The sequence below is a fragment of the Microtus pennsylvanicus genome, chromosome 11 (assembly GCF_037038515.1).
Source record: "Microtus pennsylvanicus isolate mMicPen1 chromosome 11, mMicPen1.hap1, whole genome shotgun sequence".
NCBI classification, from domain to species: domain Eukaryota; kingdom Metazoa; phylum Chordata; class Mammalia; order Rodentia; family Cricetidae; genus Microtus; species Microtus pennsylvanicus.
Window position 1 is genome coordinate 7,167,953 of NC_134589.1, and position 18,819 is coordinate 7,186,771.

At 49.4% G+C, this 18,819-nt stretch overlaps 1 protein-coding gene across 8 annotated transcripts in view; it reads right to left on the reverse strand.

Annotated features, from left to right (window-relative positions):
- Window positions 1-842: 842 nt before the first annotated feature.
- Window positions 843-18,819, reverse strand: part of Slc39a11 (solute carrier family 39 member 11) — a 441,076-nt gene continuing 423,099 nt past the window's right edge. For all 8 annotated transcript variants that reach the window (XM_075989998.1, XM_075989999.1, XM_075990001.1 and 5 more), the window contains 3 exons: window positions 5,811-5,909; window positions 4,194-4,352; window positions 843-2,416 (listed from right to left, as the gene is read on the reverse strand). In XM_075989998.1, coding sequence (XP_075846113.1) covers window positions 2,338-2,416; window positions 4,194-4,352; window positions 5,811-5,909 — 337 coding nt within the window. In that variant the 3' untranslated portion in view covers window positions 843-2,337. The remainder of the gene's footprint in view (window positions 2,417-4,193; window positions 4,353-5,810; window positions 5,910-18,819) is intronic.

Here is an 18,819-nt window from a genome sequence, read left to right on the forward strand (position 1 = left end):
TAAGCCAGAGCAACAGACTGTGATGAACACGAACCAAGAATGGGAATTAATTCCTAATTCCAAATGTAATTTTAGGATTTTAAAAAAATTATTCATAAAAAGTTTGGGAGAAAGTATATATATCGAAATAGATTCTAATATAGGCACCTTTGGAATGGGGACTGTCACCGCACTGGGCTAACCCCTTTTGTGAAGGGGATGAGTGAATTTTGATTGTATGAAGAATGGCAAAAACCTCTAAGCCAGTGATCTTTGCAAAATGTGAAAATAAGGTTACAATAAAATAGTCTGTGATACCCCGAGTCAGCCATGTCTCTTCCTGTGCTCACTATCATCTGAACCCCCAAATCTGGAAAATCTACTGTCATGTCAGACCTGCTCAGGGGTAAGACCAGCCACTTCATGGGCACAGGATCAAAATTCTAGATGGATGTTTGTCCAGCACCGTGTGTGCCTAATTCCCTTGATGCTGTTGGAGGTATCAAGGAGAGGGAGTTTCAGTAGAGCAGCCTAGTATTCTAGTATTTAGTTACCAGCACTAGGGGCCATGGCATCTAAGGGAGCTGTTTTTCAAATGCCATCAGGCCACAGCTAAGATCTATAGTCTTAGAGCCACCTCATTGCCAAGCCCAGGTCCCCAGGAGATCCTCTGAGTTTCTCAATGCCCATTCCTCAGTCTCCTCTGTTTAAGTAAGCTGGAGCTGGGCACTGCTGTTGGCAAGCTCTAGGCTGACTAGTCACCTGCTGCAAGCATCTCTTCATTCCTGCTGGCACTGGGTGGGAGAGGAGGCATCGCGGTTCTGGAAAGAAGCGGCGTCGAAGACCGAATATAACACAGCTCGTGCACGACAAAATTCCCTTTATTGATATTAATCACAGTTACAAGGTCTCATCCAGCAGAAAGAACGATTTGCATAAAGAACTACATACCAAGACACAAGACCAAAATAGACACATGTGCCAATCACCAAACCAGCCTCAGCCAACCAAATCTCTGAATGCGCCTTCAATTTTGATCACCAGTGCTTCCGAAGAATGTACGTACTCCCAGCTGAGGTTGGCCTCTGAGATCTTGAGCGTCCGCGGCTACGGTATTCACCCTTGCAGGGACGGAACAGGTAAACACAGAGTAGACCCTGATAACCCAGTACCTGAATGCCTGGCTCCCAAGCGGAGTCCACTCTGAGTCCCACACACACCACCGATCAAGGAGGGCTCAGGTCTCAGGCTTGTTGTGAGAGCTACTGGCGGGGCTATGTGTATGATGGCTCAGGTTAGTCTAGGTCCAGTTGTTCCTCAGGGTCACCTCAGACTGGGAAGTTTTCTAAGAAAGGAAATGTAAAAATACACCTGCCTACCCCACCTCTGCTTTCTCATTCGAAGCCCTCTGGCCAGAGGTCTGGGTGGGTTATGTTTCCGAATGGCCAGTGGAGAAAGAGCCTTAGCTGGCTCTAAAGGTCACTCATCCCCTGGAGCTAACTTAAGTAACTCCATTAGTAAAGGAGGGGCTGAGTACTTGCAGTTTGCTAGGATCCACAAGTCTCTCGGGAAAAACAAGGGCTGTAAACACATCAGGATTAAGAGCTGGGAGATCTAGGAACCATGACTAATGGCTCTGTTCTTCTGACCTGCCAGAGGCTCAGCTCAAAGCCATACTCCCATGGCTTTTCACAGAGCACACTGTGTGTGCGCTCACGGTCACCCTAATGTCCAAATTTCTCTAGCCTCAGTAATGCCAATATTTGCCTTAGGACAAAAGAGAAGACTAGCTGACTCCGTGCCCTTTGTGTGGGGGCCATCCCGTGCTGCCTCCCTGGAAGAAGCAGACCCTGCTTGAGCTGGCTCAGCCTTGGAGAACAGCCTTCTGTGCTCGTGATGCGTCTGTCCTGGTATTCTAGGTGGCATTCTAGGTGGACAGAAGGTCCACGGTTGAGAGAACACAAGGGGCTCTGGCCATCTGCTCTAAGACCCTAGGCCAACACACTCAGGACTCGTGTCCCAAGAGCTGACTTCTGGAGGTGACCCTGAGGAGCTGAAGTCATCTAGTGAGGGGGGCTGGAGGTGAAACAGTAGGGGTTGGCCTTGACAAGCCTACTGAAGACAGATTCCTTCCACTCAGTGGCCCAAACACAAATCTCCAGTCCTATGACGCCTTGAGATTACAAAGAAAACCAGCTTCTCCCTCCAAAGCAAAATGAAAAATCAAAGCGTAATCAGAGCTGACCCAGGTAGGAGGCAGAGAGGAGAGAAAGGGATGGGATGTTAAGGTGAAGAGAGAGGCTCGTGGTCCTGCAGAAGTCCGGCACTTTCCTTCCTCGGATCCCACGGTTGTCAGAGCTAGCCGAGGCCCACATCCAGGGACATCATCACCACGAATCCCAGGATGGAGGCCCAGGAGGCCAGCTTCCCGTTGCCACTAGAAGGAAAGGAGGGAAAATGATACTTCCTATGGCCTTGTCCAAGCTTATGGCCTCTTCTGCAATACCCAGCTACAATACTAAGTATCTTACTAAAGGTGGCAACATGGACAAGTGGGTATCACAGGCCAAGGGAATGCTGAGTCCTAGTCCTGAGCATAAATGTCCTCACTAGGCTGTGGTTCCTGAGGCTGCAGAACAGGGAAATCATTTGAGCATGGCTCTCCAGCTCACGCTTGAATAGCAATCAGGAGATATCTTAGCTTGGGTTTTTTATTGCTCTAATGGAACACAGGTCTTTCTGGCTTATACTTCACCACTGCTATTCATCACTGAAGGAAGGCAGGGCAGGAACCTGGAGGCAGGAGCTGATGCACAGGCCACGGAGGGGTGCTGCTTACTGGCTTGCTTCTCATGACTTACTCAGCCTGCTTTCTTATAGAGTCCAGGACCAGCAGCCAGGATGGTACCACCCACAATGGGCTGGACCCTCCTCCATTGATCACTAATTGAGAAAATGTCTTACAGGTGGAGCTCATGGCGGCATTTTCTCAACTGGGGCTCCTTCCTCTCTGATGACTCTAGCTTGGGTCAAGCTGACACACCAAAGCAGTCAGTACAGGTCTGGAGAGATGGCTCATCAGTTAGAGCACTTGCTTCTCTTGTAGAGGACCAGAATTTGGTTTCCAGCATCTATATTAATCAGCTAACAATTGCCTGTGATTACAGTTTCAGGAATCTGACTTCTGGCCTCTATGAACACACACACACACACAAGCACACTCACACACCTTCTAAAAATTAGTAACTGTATGTTTTCTTCATGTGCATGGGGAGAGGGTATAGGTATGTAGGTAGGTAAATAGATAGATAGATAGATAAATAGATAGATAGATAGATAGATAGATAGATAGATAGATAGATAGATAGATAGATAGATAGAGGTATACATGGGTATACATGTGTGCACATGTGTGTGGAGATTGGAGATCAATTATGGGAGACACTCCTCCTCAGGCACTGTCTACTTGTTGTTTGCGACAGGGTCTCTCACTGGCCTGGAACTCACTAATCAGACTAATCTGGCTAGCCATGGAGTCCCAAGTATCCACCTGTCTCTACCTCTCTAGTGCGGGGATTACAGAATACTCCACCATGCCTGGCTTTTTATGTGGGTTCTGGACACTGAACTCAGGTTCTCATGCTTGTGTGGCAAGCGTGGTGCTGGGGAGTCATCTCCCCAGCCCTGATTATTATTTATGAAAGGCAATGATCTGATATGATAAACTAGCTTCACAATTATTCTGTTATAAAAACCTGAATGAAGCCATGCAAGGTCTATTCTGCCCACAATTCCCCTTGACACCTGGCCCATGGCAAGGTAATGAAACACAAATATACGGCTACGGTTTGCATCTTTGAGTCCACCATTCTCCTCAATCCAACAGAGAGGGAGGGAGAGAGAGAGAGAGAGAGAGAGAGAGAGAGAGAGAGAGAGAGAGAGAGACAGACAGACAAAGAGTCTAAAGGTGACCATCTATTTCACCAAGGGTTAGGGGCCCCTGCCTTATGGCACCGTGAGATGTCACCTTCCTTCTCTTCACTTCAGTTTTAGCAAGCAGAGGAGGGACAGGAACAATCGATGGAAGGGCAGAGGGATCTTGGGGATAAGAAAAGACAGAGGGAGAGCAGACAAGTGTGAAAGCAGCAGGGATGGGGCAGGGGAGTCTCAGATTAGGCCTGGCGCAGGGGGAGACAGCTGGGCAAGCTCTTCACCTCATCTGGGCTTCAGGAATGATGTCGTCCATGACCACATAGACCATGGCACCAGCAGCAAAGGCCAGCGCATAGGGAAGGACAGGCTCGGCCAGCACCACGGCAAAGGCTCCAAAGACCCCAGCCAAGGGCTCCACCATGCCGCTCAGCTGTCCATACCTAAAGAGGAAACGGAGACATTGACCAATGCAGGGAGATCCAAGCAGATATGACACTTGCCCAGACTGCTGACTCAGCCCTAGAAAGCAGACGTGTGTGGTGGGCATCTGGTCTGGCCAGATCCCACTGAAGCAGTTATGGTAGCTTCGTATCCCTTATCGCCTTTGGATCTTTAAGTTGCCTATATTATCTTTTGACAACAACAATTTGATTGGGACATAATTTGCAACCCGTGTAACATTTACTGCATTGACAAGTGGTTTTATAGATTTACAAGGTTAAGTGAGTATCACCATTGATTCCGACATCTTTATCACCCTAAAAAGAAGCCGATGGCCATTAGCAGCTGTGCCCTATTTCTGCCTCCTCCCAGCCAGTCACCATGAATCTCTCTCCATTTCTTTTCCCTCTGTGTGTTTGCTGCCTCTGGATATTTCCTATAAACAGAATCATATATGGGTTTTTCTGTTTGTTTTTGAGGGGTGAAGAGAGGGTGGCTTATTTCTCCTAGGGTAATGTTTTCAAGATATATTCTTGCTATAGCATGTATCTTTCTCTTTTAAAAAACACGTTTAGAGTGTGTGTGTTTCCACGAACATACCAGCGGGACAGACAGTCCTCTGATGTACCCAACCCCTGCCTGTGGCTTGTTGTCTTTGGAAAATGTGGCTTTGACATCAAGCCCAGACTAGAGTTTGAAGAAGAGAACAAAGCTTCACTACCCCATCTTGGTGCTGATCACAAATCTCTGCATCTCTCCCCTCCTTTCTCCTGAGTGCCTCGACTGTCAGAAATGACAGCTGTGACCTTTGGTAGCTTATAAACCTCTCTAAGGCCACCCACCCCCCCTTGTCTCCCAAATCCTCTACTTGAGGGTCTCTGACAATGGAGAAAGGGATCTGGAGAGGGCACAAACGCAGTCACTTGAGCACTGGGCAAACTTGCAAGTCACGGAGTCTTATACAATGGAAGGCGTTTTAAAATTGTCCCTGTCCGCAGTCTGCATGAGTGTGGTAACCTTATGTTACGGATCAGTGATTGTTTTAGCAGAGAAAGGTGGGAGGCCTGTGTCCCAAGTGGAGGCCACATGAGAAAAGCTGTTATTATAATGACTCACTGGGTCAGGTCGTGGCAAGAAGATCCTCAGCTGGGCATATTGTGACATTTAGAGGAGACATGTTATGGGGTGAGTGGCTAGTGCAATGGCCATGGGTTGCTTTCCACAGAAGCCTTTGAAAAGGGACACAGACACTCAAGCCAGTAGTGCAAAGGTCAAAGGTTAAGAGATGAGCTTGTGTCTTGGGGTCTCCACTCTGTGTATGGCATTCACCCACACTTGTGGTGTTCTTCCAGAGAAGCCCCACACTGGCTTCCAGCATGAGCCTGACCCTGAAAAATGGAGTTCACGCCCAGTAGTCCACACCACTCCCTTCTGAGCCAACAGGCTGGCACACTCACCAGAAGGCTCTCCAGGGAGAGAAGCCAGCTCCGCGCAGAGGGAGGCTGACAGCCAGGCCCTCAGGGAAATTCTGGATCCCAATTCCAATGGCCAAATTCCTGCAAAAAAAAAAAAAAGTCAAGAAGGCACAAGTCCTAGTAAACTTTGACTACTTAACATAGCCCAGGGTCATCTTAGAGAGGAATTCTTTTGGTCAGACTAGCCTATGGGTGATGCCAGTGGGCACTGTCTTGATTAGGAGAGCCCAGTCCACTGTGATCTGCACTATTCCCTGGGCTGTATAAGAAAGCTAACCAAGGAAAAGCCTGAGAGCAAGCCAGCAATCAGAGTTCCTCCACGATCTCTGCTTCAAGTTCCTGATCGATTTTCTGTCCTGATGTCCCTCGGTGATGGAGTGTAGTCTGCAAGCCAAGATAAGCCATTTTCTCCCCTAAGTTGATCTTGGTCAGTGTCTGAATCATAGTAACAGAGAAGAAATTAGAATAACACATAAAACTTATTGTCTGGAGTCATGTACTGTGTTGGTTTGAAAGAACACAACCCTTCTCGGGAGCGGCATTATTAAGAGGTGTGGCCGTGTTAGAGGAAGTGTGTCACTGTGGGGAGGGGCCTTGAGATCTCCTATGCTCAACCCGTGTGCAGCGTCACGGTTCACTTCATGTTGCCTTGGGTTGAGATGCAGAATTGTCAGTTTCTTCTCCAGCACCATGTCTGCCTGTATGTGACCATGTCCCACCACGATGATAACGGACTAAACCTCTGAAACTGTAAGCCGGGCCCAATGAAATGTTTTCCTCTGTGCCCTTGAGTGTCTGCTTCCTGTGGTGCAGAGACGGGTGCACCTCATTTTCCCCAGAAGGGACAGCAGAGCCAGCCCAAGGAAGTAAATACGCAGAATGAAGCTGACTCTCTGCGGCTCCAGGCTCAGGTTTCCCAGGGTCCCTTGCTGCATTTCTCTATGCTTGGGTGGTGCTTTCTGTGAGAGCCTCTGGCCTTCTGCCTCTGCAAGAGCTGAAGGGCACTGCTGTGCTGTGTGCCCGAGTCAGACGCCAGGGACCTGTCTATGAGAGACATCTTTATGCAGAAGCCGAATATTAGATCACGGTGAAGGAAGAATGGGAACGAGGTGGGCACAGGGGCAATACATAACTGATCAGGGGGGCGAGGTAAACACATGATTAGAATTTATAATGCACACACGTGGGCACTCATGCCTACGTGCAAAGTAAGGAGAGATGGCACAGGAGGGAACGGGGCCAGTCTGAGGGCAGCAGAAAGGCAATATGAAACTACCTGGATAAGACTTGGCCTTGGCTGGACAGGTCTAGGAATAGTGCTTCCATGGAAGGCCCTTCTGACTACAGAGCTTCAAGGGCATCAATCACTTAACAATGATGGCTTGTGGGTCTGAACATATTGTTGGTGGTCTATATGGAAAAGAAAAAACTGCCTCATGCTTGGCTTTCTGGTCAATTGACTCCTGTCTGTCTGCTTGGCTCCCAATTTGCTTCTCAGTTCTGCACAGATCCAAGGGAGAGCTGAAGATCAGCATCTGGGCCTTATCTAGTCCTTACTGGCCACTTCATGTTTGTTCCCAGGCTCCGGGATAAGAACATAATTTGCTGCCTTGAAAGCCCAGCAGGCCAGCTCTGGCCATGGCCAGTCTAGACACCAGCAAAGAGCACAAGGGATAACAGTCAGTATTAAATATCACATCTCCATCTTGTTTGGGGGCCTCATCTCATCTTCATCATGTTTGCCTTCATCCACCATCACCATATATGTACACGTATCTCATACAGGGCTCACTGACCCTGTATCCTGGGACCATTTCAGGGTGTTTCTTAGACAAAGACTAACACTACCAGAATCAAACTTAGAAACATCCAGCTGGTGTGCACTCCATTTGGTTAACTCAAATGCTGGAAAACTTGGCCATCATTTAGCAGACCTATTTGAGAAGGATTAGAAGGTATGGTCTTCTTGGAGGAGGTGTCACTGGCCTTGAGGCTTCAAAAATAACCAGTGCCATTTCCAGTGTGCTCTCTGCCTCTGCTTTCGGTCTGAGATCTGAGCTCTCAGCTGTCTCTACCGCCATGCCTCCACTCTCCCATCATGGGCTCTACCCCTCTGGAATGGAATAAGCTCAATTGAATACTTTCTTTGATTTGCCTTGGTCATGGTTATGATTTCTAGTAAAGATAGAAGACCCAACTACAGTGTTTTTTCTAAAAGCTTCTTCTACCAGTTTTATGTCCAAAAAGACCCTGAACTCCTATTCGAGGAAGGGGGGGGGGCACTGGGCATACATTTCTGTGGCATAAACAAACCTCAAGAACTTGCTGACAGTGCTCCCCACACAGCCTTCTCCATAGCTGCTGGCGGCACTGCCCTCCCCTTTACATCCAGTGTCTTCCAGTGGCCACTGCCTCTCCCTAGATCATGGTCAAATAAGACCAGCTGTCTTGGCCTTTTGCAGAGCCCAATGTCAAAAAAAAAATCTTTTTTTCCCAAAGAGATCAATCTAGGGCAGTGGTTCTCAACCTTCCTAATTCTGCAGCCCTTTAATACAGTTTCTCACCTTGTGGTGATCTACCACACACAATAAAATTATTTCCTTTCTACTTCATAACTGCAATTTTGTTACTGTTATGAATCATAATGTAAAGATCTGATATGGAACTCCAAAGGGGTCATGGCCCACAGGTTGAGAACCATTCACTTAGGGGTCAGACTAGGTCCTCTGTCTCTTCTCTGATGTAGAGACACAGCTTGGTGGCAGGCTTGTAGTCCACTGTTAGTAATTACCCTTCCATACACCCAGGCAGGAACATGTTAGGAGCGGACATGGAGTCACCAATCCTGGGTCACCAGCAAGTTCAAGGTGACGCTTTCTGCCCAAAGCCCCGCCATCTACCAGTCAGGCTGGGGAAGCCTCCTCCACATCCTGCCCTGAAGCTGGGCCCCTGATAAGCAGCACAGAAACCCCATTCTTCCGTCCTTGGCAACCCTCGCTGTCACTGCCCTGCCCTAGCGCTGGCACAGGGTTTCTAGCCGCACCCCAAGATTGTGCCAGGTCTTTCTCTTCAGGGCACTGCTTTGCTGTGTGATCAGGAAGTCTATCCTGAGCGTACCATGGGCTTCTGAGACCATGGTGCGGGCTGAAACTACAGCCTCTCTGCCTTCCCTCCTTCCTACACAACCTTCTAGAACAGTTCTCCTTTGTATAAGGCACTGTGTGTGTATGCATGTGTGCACACACATACACAAACACACAAGGCCAGCTGTGTTCCAATCCCCAACTGTACGTCATGTTTCTTTCTTCTTGCTCTAACAAAATGCCTAACATAGACACTGTAAGGAAGGGCACGTTTGCTTGCTTCAGCTCACAGTTTCAGAGCGCTTAGTCTGTGGTCACGTGGCTCCACTGTGTCTTGGTCATAGTGAGACAGAGTATCATGGCAGAGAGCACATGGCAGAGCTGTTCCCATGACATCAAGAAAGTGGGGAGACACAGAGAAAGGGCCCAGGACAAGAGACAACCTCCAGGGACATGTCTCTATCAATTTCTAACTAGGTCCCACCCCCATGAGTGTCCTTCAGCTCCCCAAATGCCATTGAATTATGAATCTATTAATAATAAAAAATGAGGTCAGAGCCATTACAATCTGATCACATCTCAATGACTGGATTGATAAGCTGGGGGCAAAACCTTCAATGTGTGAGTCTTTAGGAGACACTCCAGATCCAAGGTCCAACAGATGCCAGAGGGGCAGGGAAGGGGTCTCTTCTTCATGGCCTGCATCAGCTCTGGAATGGGATTTGAATCCCCAGCCCTCAGAACCAGTTCTCCATTCCAGGCACCAGGGAGCTGTACAACACACCCTGCCTGGGACACTCTGAAGACTGACAAACTATAGGACCCGTGTCTGTGAAGTCTGAAGACAATGCTCTGGTGGGGATCAATGAGTAACAACATCAGCAGGTTTGAGAATGGAGGTGGTGGTTGAGTCCACCTCGGCTGTAAGAGCCTAGGCTGCTAGCTTGGCTCCCAACACAGAATGGGAGCCATGGATGCTGGGGGCGGGGGGCGCTTGAGGATATATAGAGACTCTGCAGACTGGGTGTCTATTCTACATAGAATCCAACTTGGGAAGCCCTGGAGGGGATTCCAGGGAACAGGGGCAGGACCAACCAAGCAGTAGTGGCCACAGTAATGGGACTGCAGAAGGGGATGCAGGGGATACTAATGAACACTTGAGGGGAGGGAGAAAGACACTCAGCTGTCAGGGAAGGTCTTCAGAGGACAGACTCTGAGCCTACTTCTGGATGCGCTGGCAGGGATGGGAGACTGTGAGGAGAAAATGCCTACAGAGCTGATGGCTTAGAGGAGGCCCCACCACAGTCCTGCTGTCCAGCCATCCACGGCCTCTGACCTAACCAAGCACTCTACCGAGGCATTCCTGAGGTAGTAGGCCTGGCTGATCTCCTTCCTTGCAGCTTGGAAGAGGGAAAGCTGAGATGAGGGGTTTCTTTTCTAGGACCTGCCACAAAATTCCAAGCAGTATTCAAAGAGGGCGGGGCACAGATGGGATGGCACACAAACCTAAGCCTGTCACCGCAGCCCTCAGAGCCAGCCAAGGTGCTGTTTGGGGTTTTGTTTCTCCTGCTCCCCAAAACAAATACCTCATGACCAGCCCACATGAATATGGGATAGTAGCGTTCCTTCCCTGAGCAGCCGCACCTCCTAGTGACCTCTCACCAGGGCCTGGCTGCCAGGTTTGAGAGAGGGGACCTTGACAGAGGGCCAGGAAAGGGTTTACAGGATACGGTATCACTAGCGGAGGCCAGGGCAGGTAAGTGGCTCCCAGGGAGCCAGGTTGCAACGGCAGCGGCAGGAGCAGTCCTGAGGAGGCCTCTCCTGGGAAAGGTGAGCCAAGGGTCTGTGGGGAAGGGCTGCAGCTCAGAGGAGTTGGCTTTGGCTTAAGTGCCCAAACTTCTACTTTCCTTTTCCTGGGGAGTCAGAATTTGCCAGGGCGGACCAGACCCAGAGAAATGGCTACTTGCAGCCCAGCTTTGGGGGGTTAAAAATTGGGCTTGTTTTAAAATCTCATTTCACATCATACTTGGGTAGAGGGGGGAGGAAGAGAGAGAGACAGACAGACAGAGACAGAGACAGAGAGAGAACATGAGTGCAGCCCTCCCTCCAAAAAAAAAAGGCAAGCAAGAAGACAACAAAATAAGGGTTCTTGGACTGGGGCTGAGGTGAGTAGGTGAGTAGCGGGGTTAATGGAACCGCAGGCATTCACCAGTAGCCAGTGTATGTTGATCAATGCCAAGGCATCAGAATTTCCCAGGCATTCACAACTTTCCTAGTGGGAATGAGGATACTCCAGAGCTGAGGGGGTTTCTGGGACAGAGGATTTGGTAATACTAAACCTAGGACTTCCTCAAGACACTCTGGATGGGTAACAGAGACAAGTCCTGGGAGGGGGAGGACTTTTACCTTGGAAAGGGAACAGCTACTTAGAGAAGAAAGGGCCTGGGGCTGAGGATGAGTCCAGTTGGGATAGTGCTACCCAGCACTCAGAAGGCCCGGGTTTTATCCCTAGCATGAATAAACCTGGTCAATGTCCATAATCCCAGCACTTAGGCAGGGGGATCCAAAATGCAAGGACATTCTCAGCTCCACAGCAAGCTGGAGGCTAGCCCAGGTTACCTCCCTCTACACAACCAGCTCCCTAAAACCTTCACTAGCCTGATGATGTCAGAGCAATTCTTGCAGGCTGCTGTCCCCACCCAGGGTGGGTGACACCTACAGGCTAGCCAGACACTGCTGCAGGGACTTAAGAGGTAGCAGCCACAGAGGTAGAGGGATACTGTGCTCCAAGGCTGGGCAGGCACACAAAGGAACAATTCAGGCTGCTTAGGGCCAGGAGGCTGCTGGAAACCCCCGAGGGTGGAAAGAATGGGTGGGGGTGCATAAGGGGCTAGGCTCAGTTACAAATATTGACTCAGCAGACACAGCCAACCCCACGTAAGGTGCCAGGGAGGTATAGGCAACCTCAAGGGTGCCCATTCACAGACTGGGCCTCCTCAGTCTGGGTGGAGAGCAGAAGAAACACACCCTCGGGGAGGGGTGTCTCTTTTCCACCTTGTCTCTGCTGTTCCTTGCTCTGCAACCTGGTAGAGGTGCAGAGGCAAGGGCCTGGGTCCTTCCAGGCTGCCAGGCAATCAAGAGCCTCCTTTCCCTTTTCATCACAGGCCATTCATCCCAAGAGACTGGCTATTGCTTTTCCTTAAAAACCCTGGGACAGCCAGAAGCCTAGCTCTCCTCCCTCGACCTCCCAATGGAGGCCCGCTACCCCTAATGTCTTCCTAATGCTCGCCTCACATCTCACAGCTACAAATCAGAGAACTCGCATTGCAAGTGGCCCTGGAGGGGCCCTTGTTTGATGGCTTTACCACTAGGGTAGAAAACAGAGATGTGGCAAGTTCAGTGCCTTTGGAGGCCGTGCGACCTGTAAGAAGCCAAATACACACGGGTGGGAGCCCGAGTCGGTTGATGATCACATTGGCAGAATCTAGAACCACTTAGGAAACAGTGCTCTGAACGTGTCTGTAAGGGCATCTGTAGACGGGGTGAACTGAGGTGGAAGGCATTATTCCATGGGCTGGGGTTAAGCCGAGTATCAGAATTCATAGTTCTTTGCCTCCTGACTTCAGACATAATATGACCGTGTATCTCAAGCTCCTGTGACCTTGTCTTCCCAGCTTGAATGGACTGTCTCCTTTCAAACTGTGAGCCAAAATAAACCCCCATTCGTTCCCTTAAGTTGCTTTCACTAGGCATTTTGCCGCAGCAATGAGAAAATTAATTAATTCAGAGCTCCAGGCACACTGTGACCCAGCACCAGCCACTACTTTATGTGTAAAATGGTGGAAAACTTCCTTGGCAGAACTTTTGCATGGTTGGAAGATAATCATTATAAAATCTCAGGTTGAGGCCATGGTGGGTACTGCTTACATGCTAGCTACTGTTGACACTGCCCAAGGCTTCCATAAGAGACAGTGCTGAGCTAAGCACTCAGCATCCTTTGGTCACTGACATCACAGTGGGGTGGAGGTGGGGAAGGGGCTGGATTCACTTACAAATATTGAGGCATGGTCTGTACAACCTTCCAGTCAGTGCTGGGACCTCCCATGGCCTCTAATTGTAGCATGGCCAGCGGGGGCTCTCCTTCTCAGTGTCTCAGGAGTTGACCATTAAGCCTAAGCTGATGCCAGGAAAAAAGGCACTAGGGAGGGACCCACCTTGAGGAAGAAGCTTCCATTGGAACCCAGGAACAAAAGAATCCATTGGCCAACAACTGTCACACAGCCTAGAAGCTTGTTAATGGCCAGGAGGGAAGTAGCATAGGGTATGGATCCAGAAACTTCATGGACAAAGTGATACTCAAGATGGACTTTGAAGGAAGGGACAACTCTAATGCTGAGGAAGGGAGAAGCGAGCTTCATCCAGGAAGAAGGGGACCCAAAGGGTGACTCAAGTCTTCCCCTCCTACCAAGTGAAAGACGAATCCCAAACAACACCGCCAACGGTGAAGAGCTTCACAGCCCATCTCTGCTGACACCTGCCCTCTGTGACACTGTCCTGCCACACTCCACTGGCTTTTTAAATGAAAACCCAAATCCATGGCTCTTGCAAGGCCAAAAGCAAGGGTTTGCACATATGTGGTCCCCACCCGATTTCTGGGAGGCAGGTCCTTGTGCTGAGTGACTTGTTCAGGAGATGGTTTAGCTTTTTTTTTGGAGAGGGAGGCACCCTTGAAATCCATTTACTGACCACTACACTCAGACATTTTGCTTAAGGCCATCTCAGGCCTTGAGCACGGGGAAGCTTCCACCGTGAGTCAGCACAGAGCATGTGCCAGGAGCTGTGCAGAAGAGTCCCGCGTACCCATTGCAACAACTTGTGGCTGAAACCAGTTCCAGTCTTTGATTGCCACACCCATTAGACCAAGCCTGCGGTCCTCTGGCTAAAAAAAAAAAGAGAGAGAGATACTAATCTCTTCTGTATTGAGTGTGGCTACATGCTGGGTGTGGTTGGCAGCATTTTACACGTAGCAGCATGTTCACCTCCTCAGAGGCCTCTCTGGTGTCTCAATTATTATTCCCATTCCACAGGCCTGGGAGCAGATATGTAGATAGAAGTTGGGTAACTGGTCCTCAGGGTTATGAGTCTTCAGCATACACTTTGGGTCTTGTTAGTTTCTTGCGGCTGCATCAGTCCATTGCAGACAGAGGAGCTGCCTGGTTCTAATCTCCAGCAGGGAAGATACAGGTACTACCTTACACCTACTTAATCTCCAGCAGGAAAGATACAGGTACTACCTTACACATACCTTACACCTCAAGCTAATGAGATGAGGCTCTGATCCATTCTGGTTAATTGGAAGAACAGCATGAGGAATGTTTTCAATTGTTCTTCATTCATTTTGCTTTCTTCTTAGAAGCAAAGAACTGTGTGTGTGTGTGTGTTATATATATCTGCTTGTGTGTCTCTCTCTATATATGTATTTACAAGTGTATGTGCACACACACAGGTGAGTGTATATGTGTGTGACTGTGAATAAGAGTGTGCATAGAAACACCACAATCCCAGCCATCTTATTGAAAAATGTTTTAGTTGTTATGTTCATCCACGTCTTTTCAGAAGCAAACAACTCTGTGTGTGTGTGTGCGCGTGTGCACGTGAGCGTACTTGAGTGTGTATGGGGGGACACGTGCATTTCTATGCATGTGAATGTCAAGGTCCAGAGGTTGATATCACTTGTTTGCCTAGATCATTATCTTATATTGTAAAAATGTTTATTTTTAATATGTGTGTGCATGGTATATACACGTTTGTGTGTGAGGGTGCACACATGTCATAGCACAAGTATGGAGGTCAGAGGGTAATCTCAGGTGTCAGTCCTTGCCTTCTACCCTGTTTTGGAGTCAGGTCTCTCTTGTTTGTTGATATACTGTGCACTGAAGGACGGCTGGTCCAGGAGCTTCTGGGGCCTCTTCCTCTCCCCTCTCATTGGACAGAAGTGCTAGATTACCTTCCTGGGCCTCTTCCTGTCCCCTCCTCTCACTAGACAGAAGCTCTGGATTACAGACACACCATCACATCCAGCTTGCACACAGCTTCGGGGATACAGCTGATGTCCACAGGTTTGTGTAGCGAGTGCTTTTACTCACTGAGTCCTGTTTCCTCGTCGCTTTCCACATTATTATTATTGTTGTTGTTGTTGTTGTTGTTGTTGAGACAAGGCCTCTCATTGAACCCAGACATCACCAATTTGGTTGGATCGTTAGATCGGCTGGCCAGTGAGGCCTCAGAGATCCTATAGTCTCCGTGTGCCCAGTGTTGGGATCACAGTGCTCACTACTACATCTGGGGTTTTGTTGGTGGCAGTGCTGTTTTAACGTGGGTTCTGGGGATCAATGTTCTGCATAGCATTAGGTCCTAATATCTGCATAACATTCTTACCAGTCAAGCCGCCCCTGCCCCCAGTCCTTAGACATCTTCTTTGAGAAGAGCTAAGCTCAGCACAGCTGAAGGCTCTGGAGAACTTCACTGTGGTGAGCCAATTCCTGGGGCTAAGTTTGTAAAGACAATATGTGAAAATCACTGCCCCCTTTTCCTCTGTCCTGCGACACTGGCCACTCTCCAGCATCACCATGGCTGGGGTCTGGAAGAAGCTTCTTACATGCAGCATTCTCTAGACTTGTGCAGTGGGGCTCACAAGCATGGAGAGTCAGTTGTTCTGCCTGAGGTTGGTTTAGCTCTGGGCTTGGTGGTGAGGTTTCTTTGGGGTATGTGGGGGAAGAACTTGAGGATTTCTCTACAAACAGACAGGTACCGAGAAACTCACAACCTTGATCTTCAGGCTATGGTCCCTGGCCTGCTGGTGAGGAAAAGAGAAAGGCATATTTGTGACAAGCCCTGCTTCACCCCAGCTTTGGAGCCTCCCAGGGGCAACAAGCAAGCGTGTGTATTCATGTGTATTCTTGCGTGGCAGGTCCTTACATACTGTTTTGATTGTTATCGTCCTGCCCTAAAAGCCTGATTGTTCAGGCCTGGTGATGACATCACCGGCTTCCCACTCAGGCAGCCTGTCAAGGTGTTTGATGAGCCTGCAGGTGGGAAGGGGCTGGGTGCTCCCTGCAGGGCTGCCGGTCCCTACCCGTTCAGCAGAGCTGGCTTAGCACGCAAGGGATCTTCCCCCGCCCTTCTCCTGCCATTCTGAGAGCCTGTCTGGCTCAGGCTCAGATGACCCATCCATTCTGCTAATGCATTCCTTTAGCTGCCTTCCCCAAAGCGGGCAGGGAAGAGCCCCAGGTGGCCAGGCCACAAGGCAGGGTGGTGGCTGAGGGTGGTTCAGGTCTCTCCACACCTCTCCTTGTAGACGTGCTGAAGAACAGGTATGCATGGGGATCTGGGAGTCCCAGAGTCAGGCCATGGGGACTTTGCCCTGCTGAGACTACCAGCAAATAAAGCCAACCCTGTGCACTGTCTGGCCATAAGGTTGCTTCAACCAGCAGGGAGTTCTTGTGCCTCGGAGCTGTGTGCTCGCTCACCTGTCCATTTTAAGATGAAGACCATGAACGTCCTTAGCCCCAGCACTGCTACACTGGCCCCCACCTGGACAGCATGCAGATGCCCATCCACAACAGGTGAACAAATATGCTGACTCTCGTTCAAACAACGGAAAAATACATAGCAACAGGGGTGAGAGATCTGCTTCTACACGCACGCGCGCATGGCGGCCTGAGCCTCCTGATCGTAAGTGTAAGAAGTAAGGCCTAAAGGCTGTTTTAACAGTCCCATTTCCACAAAAGAAAAAGAAATCCCCAGATGGGCAAAACTAAGCAATGCCTTCTTGGCTACTCACTGCCATGGTGGCCAATGGGGATGGCTAATTTTAATTTGCAGGCAGAATTTTAGTTCTTGGGTGGGGCCCATATTTAGGGAGAAAGAATTACTTCTTCATATCATTTTGAAAGATAAGGTCCTGGTTCGGCCCACAGCATCACAACACACACACACACACACAGAATAGGAAAGGAACACACGATGAGCATTCTGCTGGATGAGCTTCCACAAAGTGGCAAACTCAAGTGACCCTCAGGAAGATCAGGAAACAGAAGACCGGTAGCCCTGGTCTCCTGCTCCCTGCTCAGCACTGCCTCCCTCAGGGGAATCACCGTCTTAGCTTCACACGGCACATCCTACAGAACTGAAGAACATGTTACATTCTGTAGCTGTAACAACGAAGGCCCCCTCAAATGTAAGTGGTGGGTCTGTTCTCACACAGCAGGGTCACAGCACTAGGGGTCCATGTTGGGATCTGCTTTCTGTTCCAGAACTCATACCTCTATCCGGAGCTACCGGAAGCAGAGAACAATCGGTGAGTTGCGCTGTCTGAAGGCAGAGACACCATTGACCTTGCTGTGTCCTTGGTTGCTCGGCACACCTCACTGGATCTGATCTTCAAGGAACAGTTTTGGTCTATGGAGCTCCCTTGCTCAAAACTCTGCTTGGCTCTTCTTTCAGAGGCAGAGGCCAAGTCCCCCCCTGGCCTGACACGACCCATCTGTTGTTAGCCGCCGATTTCCTCCCCTGTTGGTTTTCTCTCGCGTCCTCTTCTTGCTCTTCCTTGAGAGGGCTTAGTCACTCTCACGGTAGGTTATTTCCCCTGGACCCTGCCTTCCCGGATATGCACGGCTCAGCTCTTCAACACCTCCAAAGTCTCAGAAGGAATTCTGGCTTCTTGACTGATAGTGCTGGGGGAAGCCAGGTGCCAGTCATATGAGAAGCCTACATGGTGAGGAGGAAAGGCCTCTTGCCATAATCCATGTGAGGGAACCATCTTGGAAGCGGATGCTCCAGTCCTAGTCAAGCCTTCAGGTCACTCTGGCCTTGGCTGCCATATTTCTATGACCTCTTGAGAGACCCTGAGCTAGAGTCACTGAACAAAACCTCTCTTAAATCCCTAGTCCCCTTTGCTAGTTACTTTGAATGGTCACCTTGACAAAACCTATAGTCACCTGGGAAGAGTCTCAGTGAGAAATTATCCTGATCACGTTGGCCCGTAGGGTTGGGGCTGTTAACTGATGCAGGAAGACCACTCCATTGTAGGCAGCATCATTCCCTGGCAAGACCCCCCCCACCAGCACATGCTGCAATTTAAAAGGAGAGCTGGCTGAAAGCAGTTGGCCTGCATGCATTTCCTTGCATTTATTTTTTTTCTTTCCTCTTGGCTATGGGTGTTTTGAGATCCTGCCTTGACTTCCCTTCGATGATAGACTGCATAAGCTCAATAAACAGTATTTTATCCTTGAACTTGCTTTTGTTTGAGGGTTTTAACACAGCAACTAGAATACCTCCCCCCAGACCTTCAGTGCTTGCTGGCTTAAGGTGCCAAGTTTTGAGGTATTCTGTTAAACAGCAGGGATAGTGGATGCCCCTAAAAGCTAGCCTAACTTTCTTCCTTCCTCCATTCTTCTTTCCTTTATCCTTCCCAAAGGCATTTTTCTTACCCACTAACATACAGTATTAACTCCTCAGCTCCTAATATAATTGTTTATTCTCCCCTCCCTTGCCCAGGCTGGCATCAGGACAAGCTAGGAACCGCCATCTGTCAGCTCACTGAGGGAGTCTCAGTGCCTGGAAAAGAGCCAGGTGCATGCGTCTATGAAAAAGTCACCTATTTGACGACAGTCCCCAGATCTACTACAGCTGATATCTGCTCCCAGCTCTAAGGGATCAGTCCGCAGAGTGTGTCACCACCCGCTAGGTCACTATGTGATAGGGGCAGAACCGGACAGTCCGGAAGTTCTTTTCCTGGTCCTTAGCTTTGTGGCTGATGTATAATGGTGGTATTGTGGGTTCTTAGATTCTGGGAGCTGTAGAGCCCCCCCCCCCCAACCCTCTGCCTGCTTTGTCAAGGCTCATTT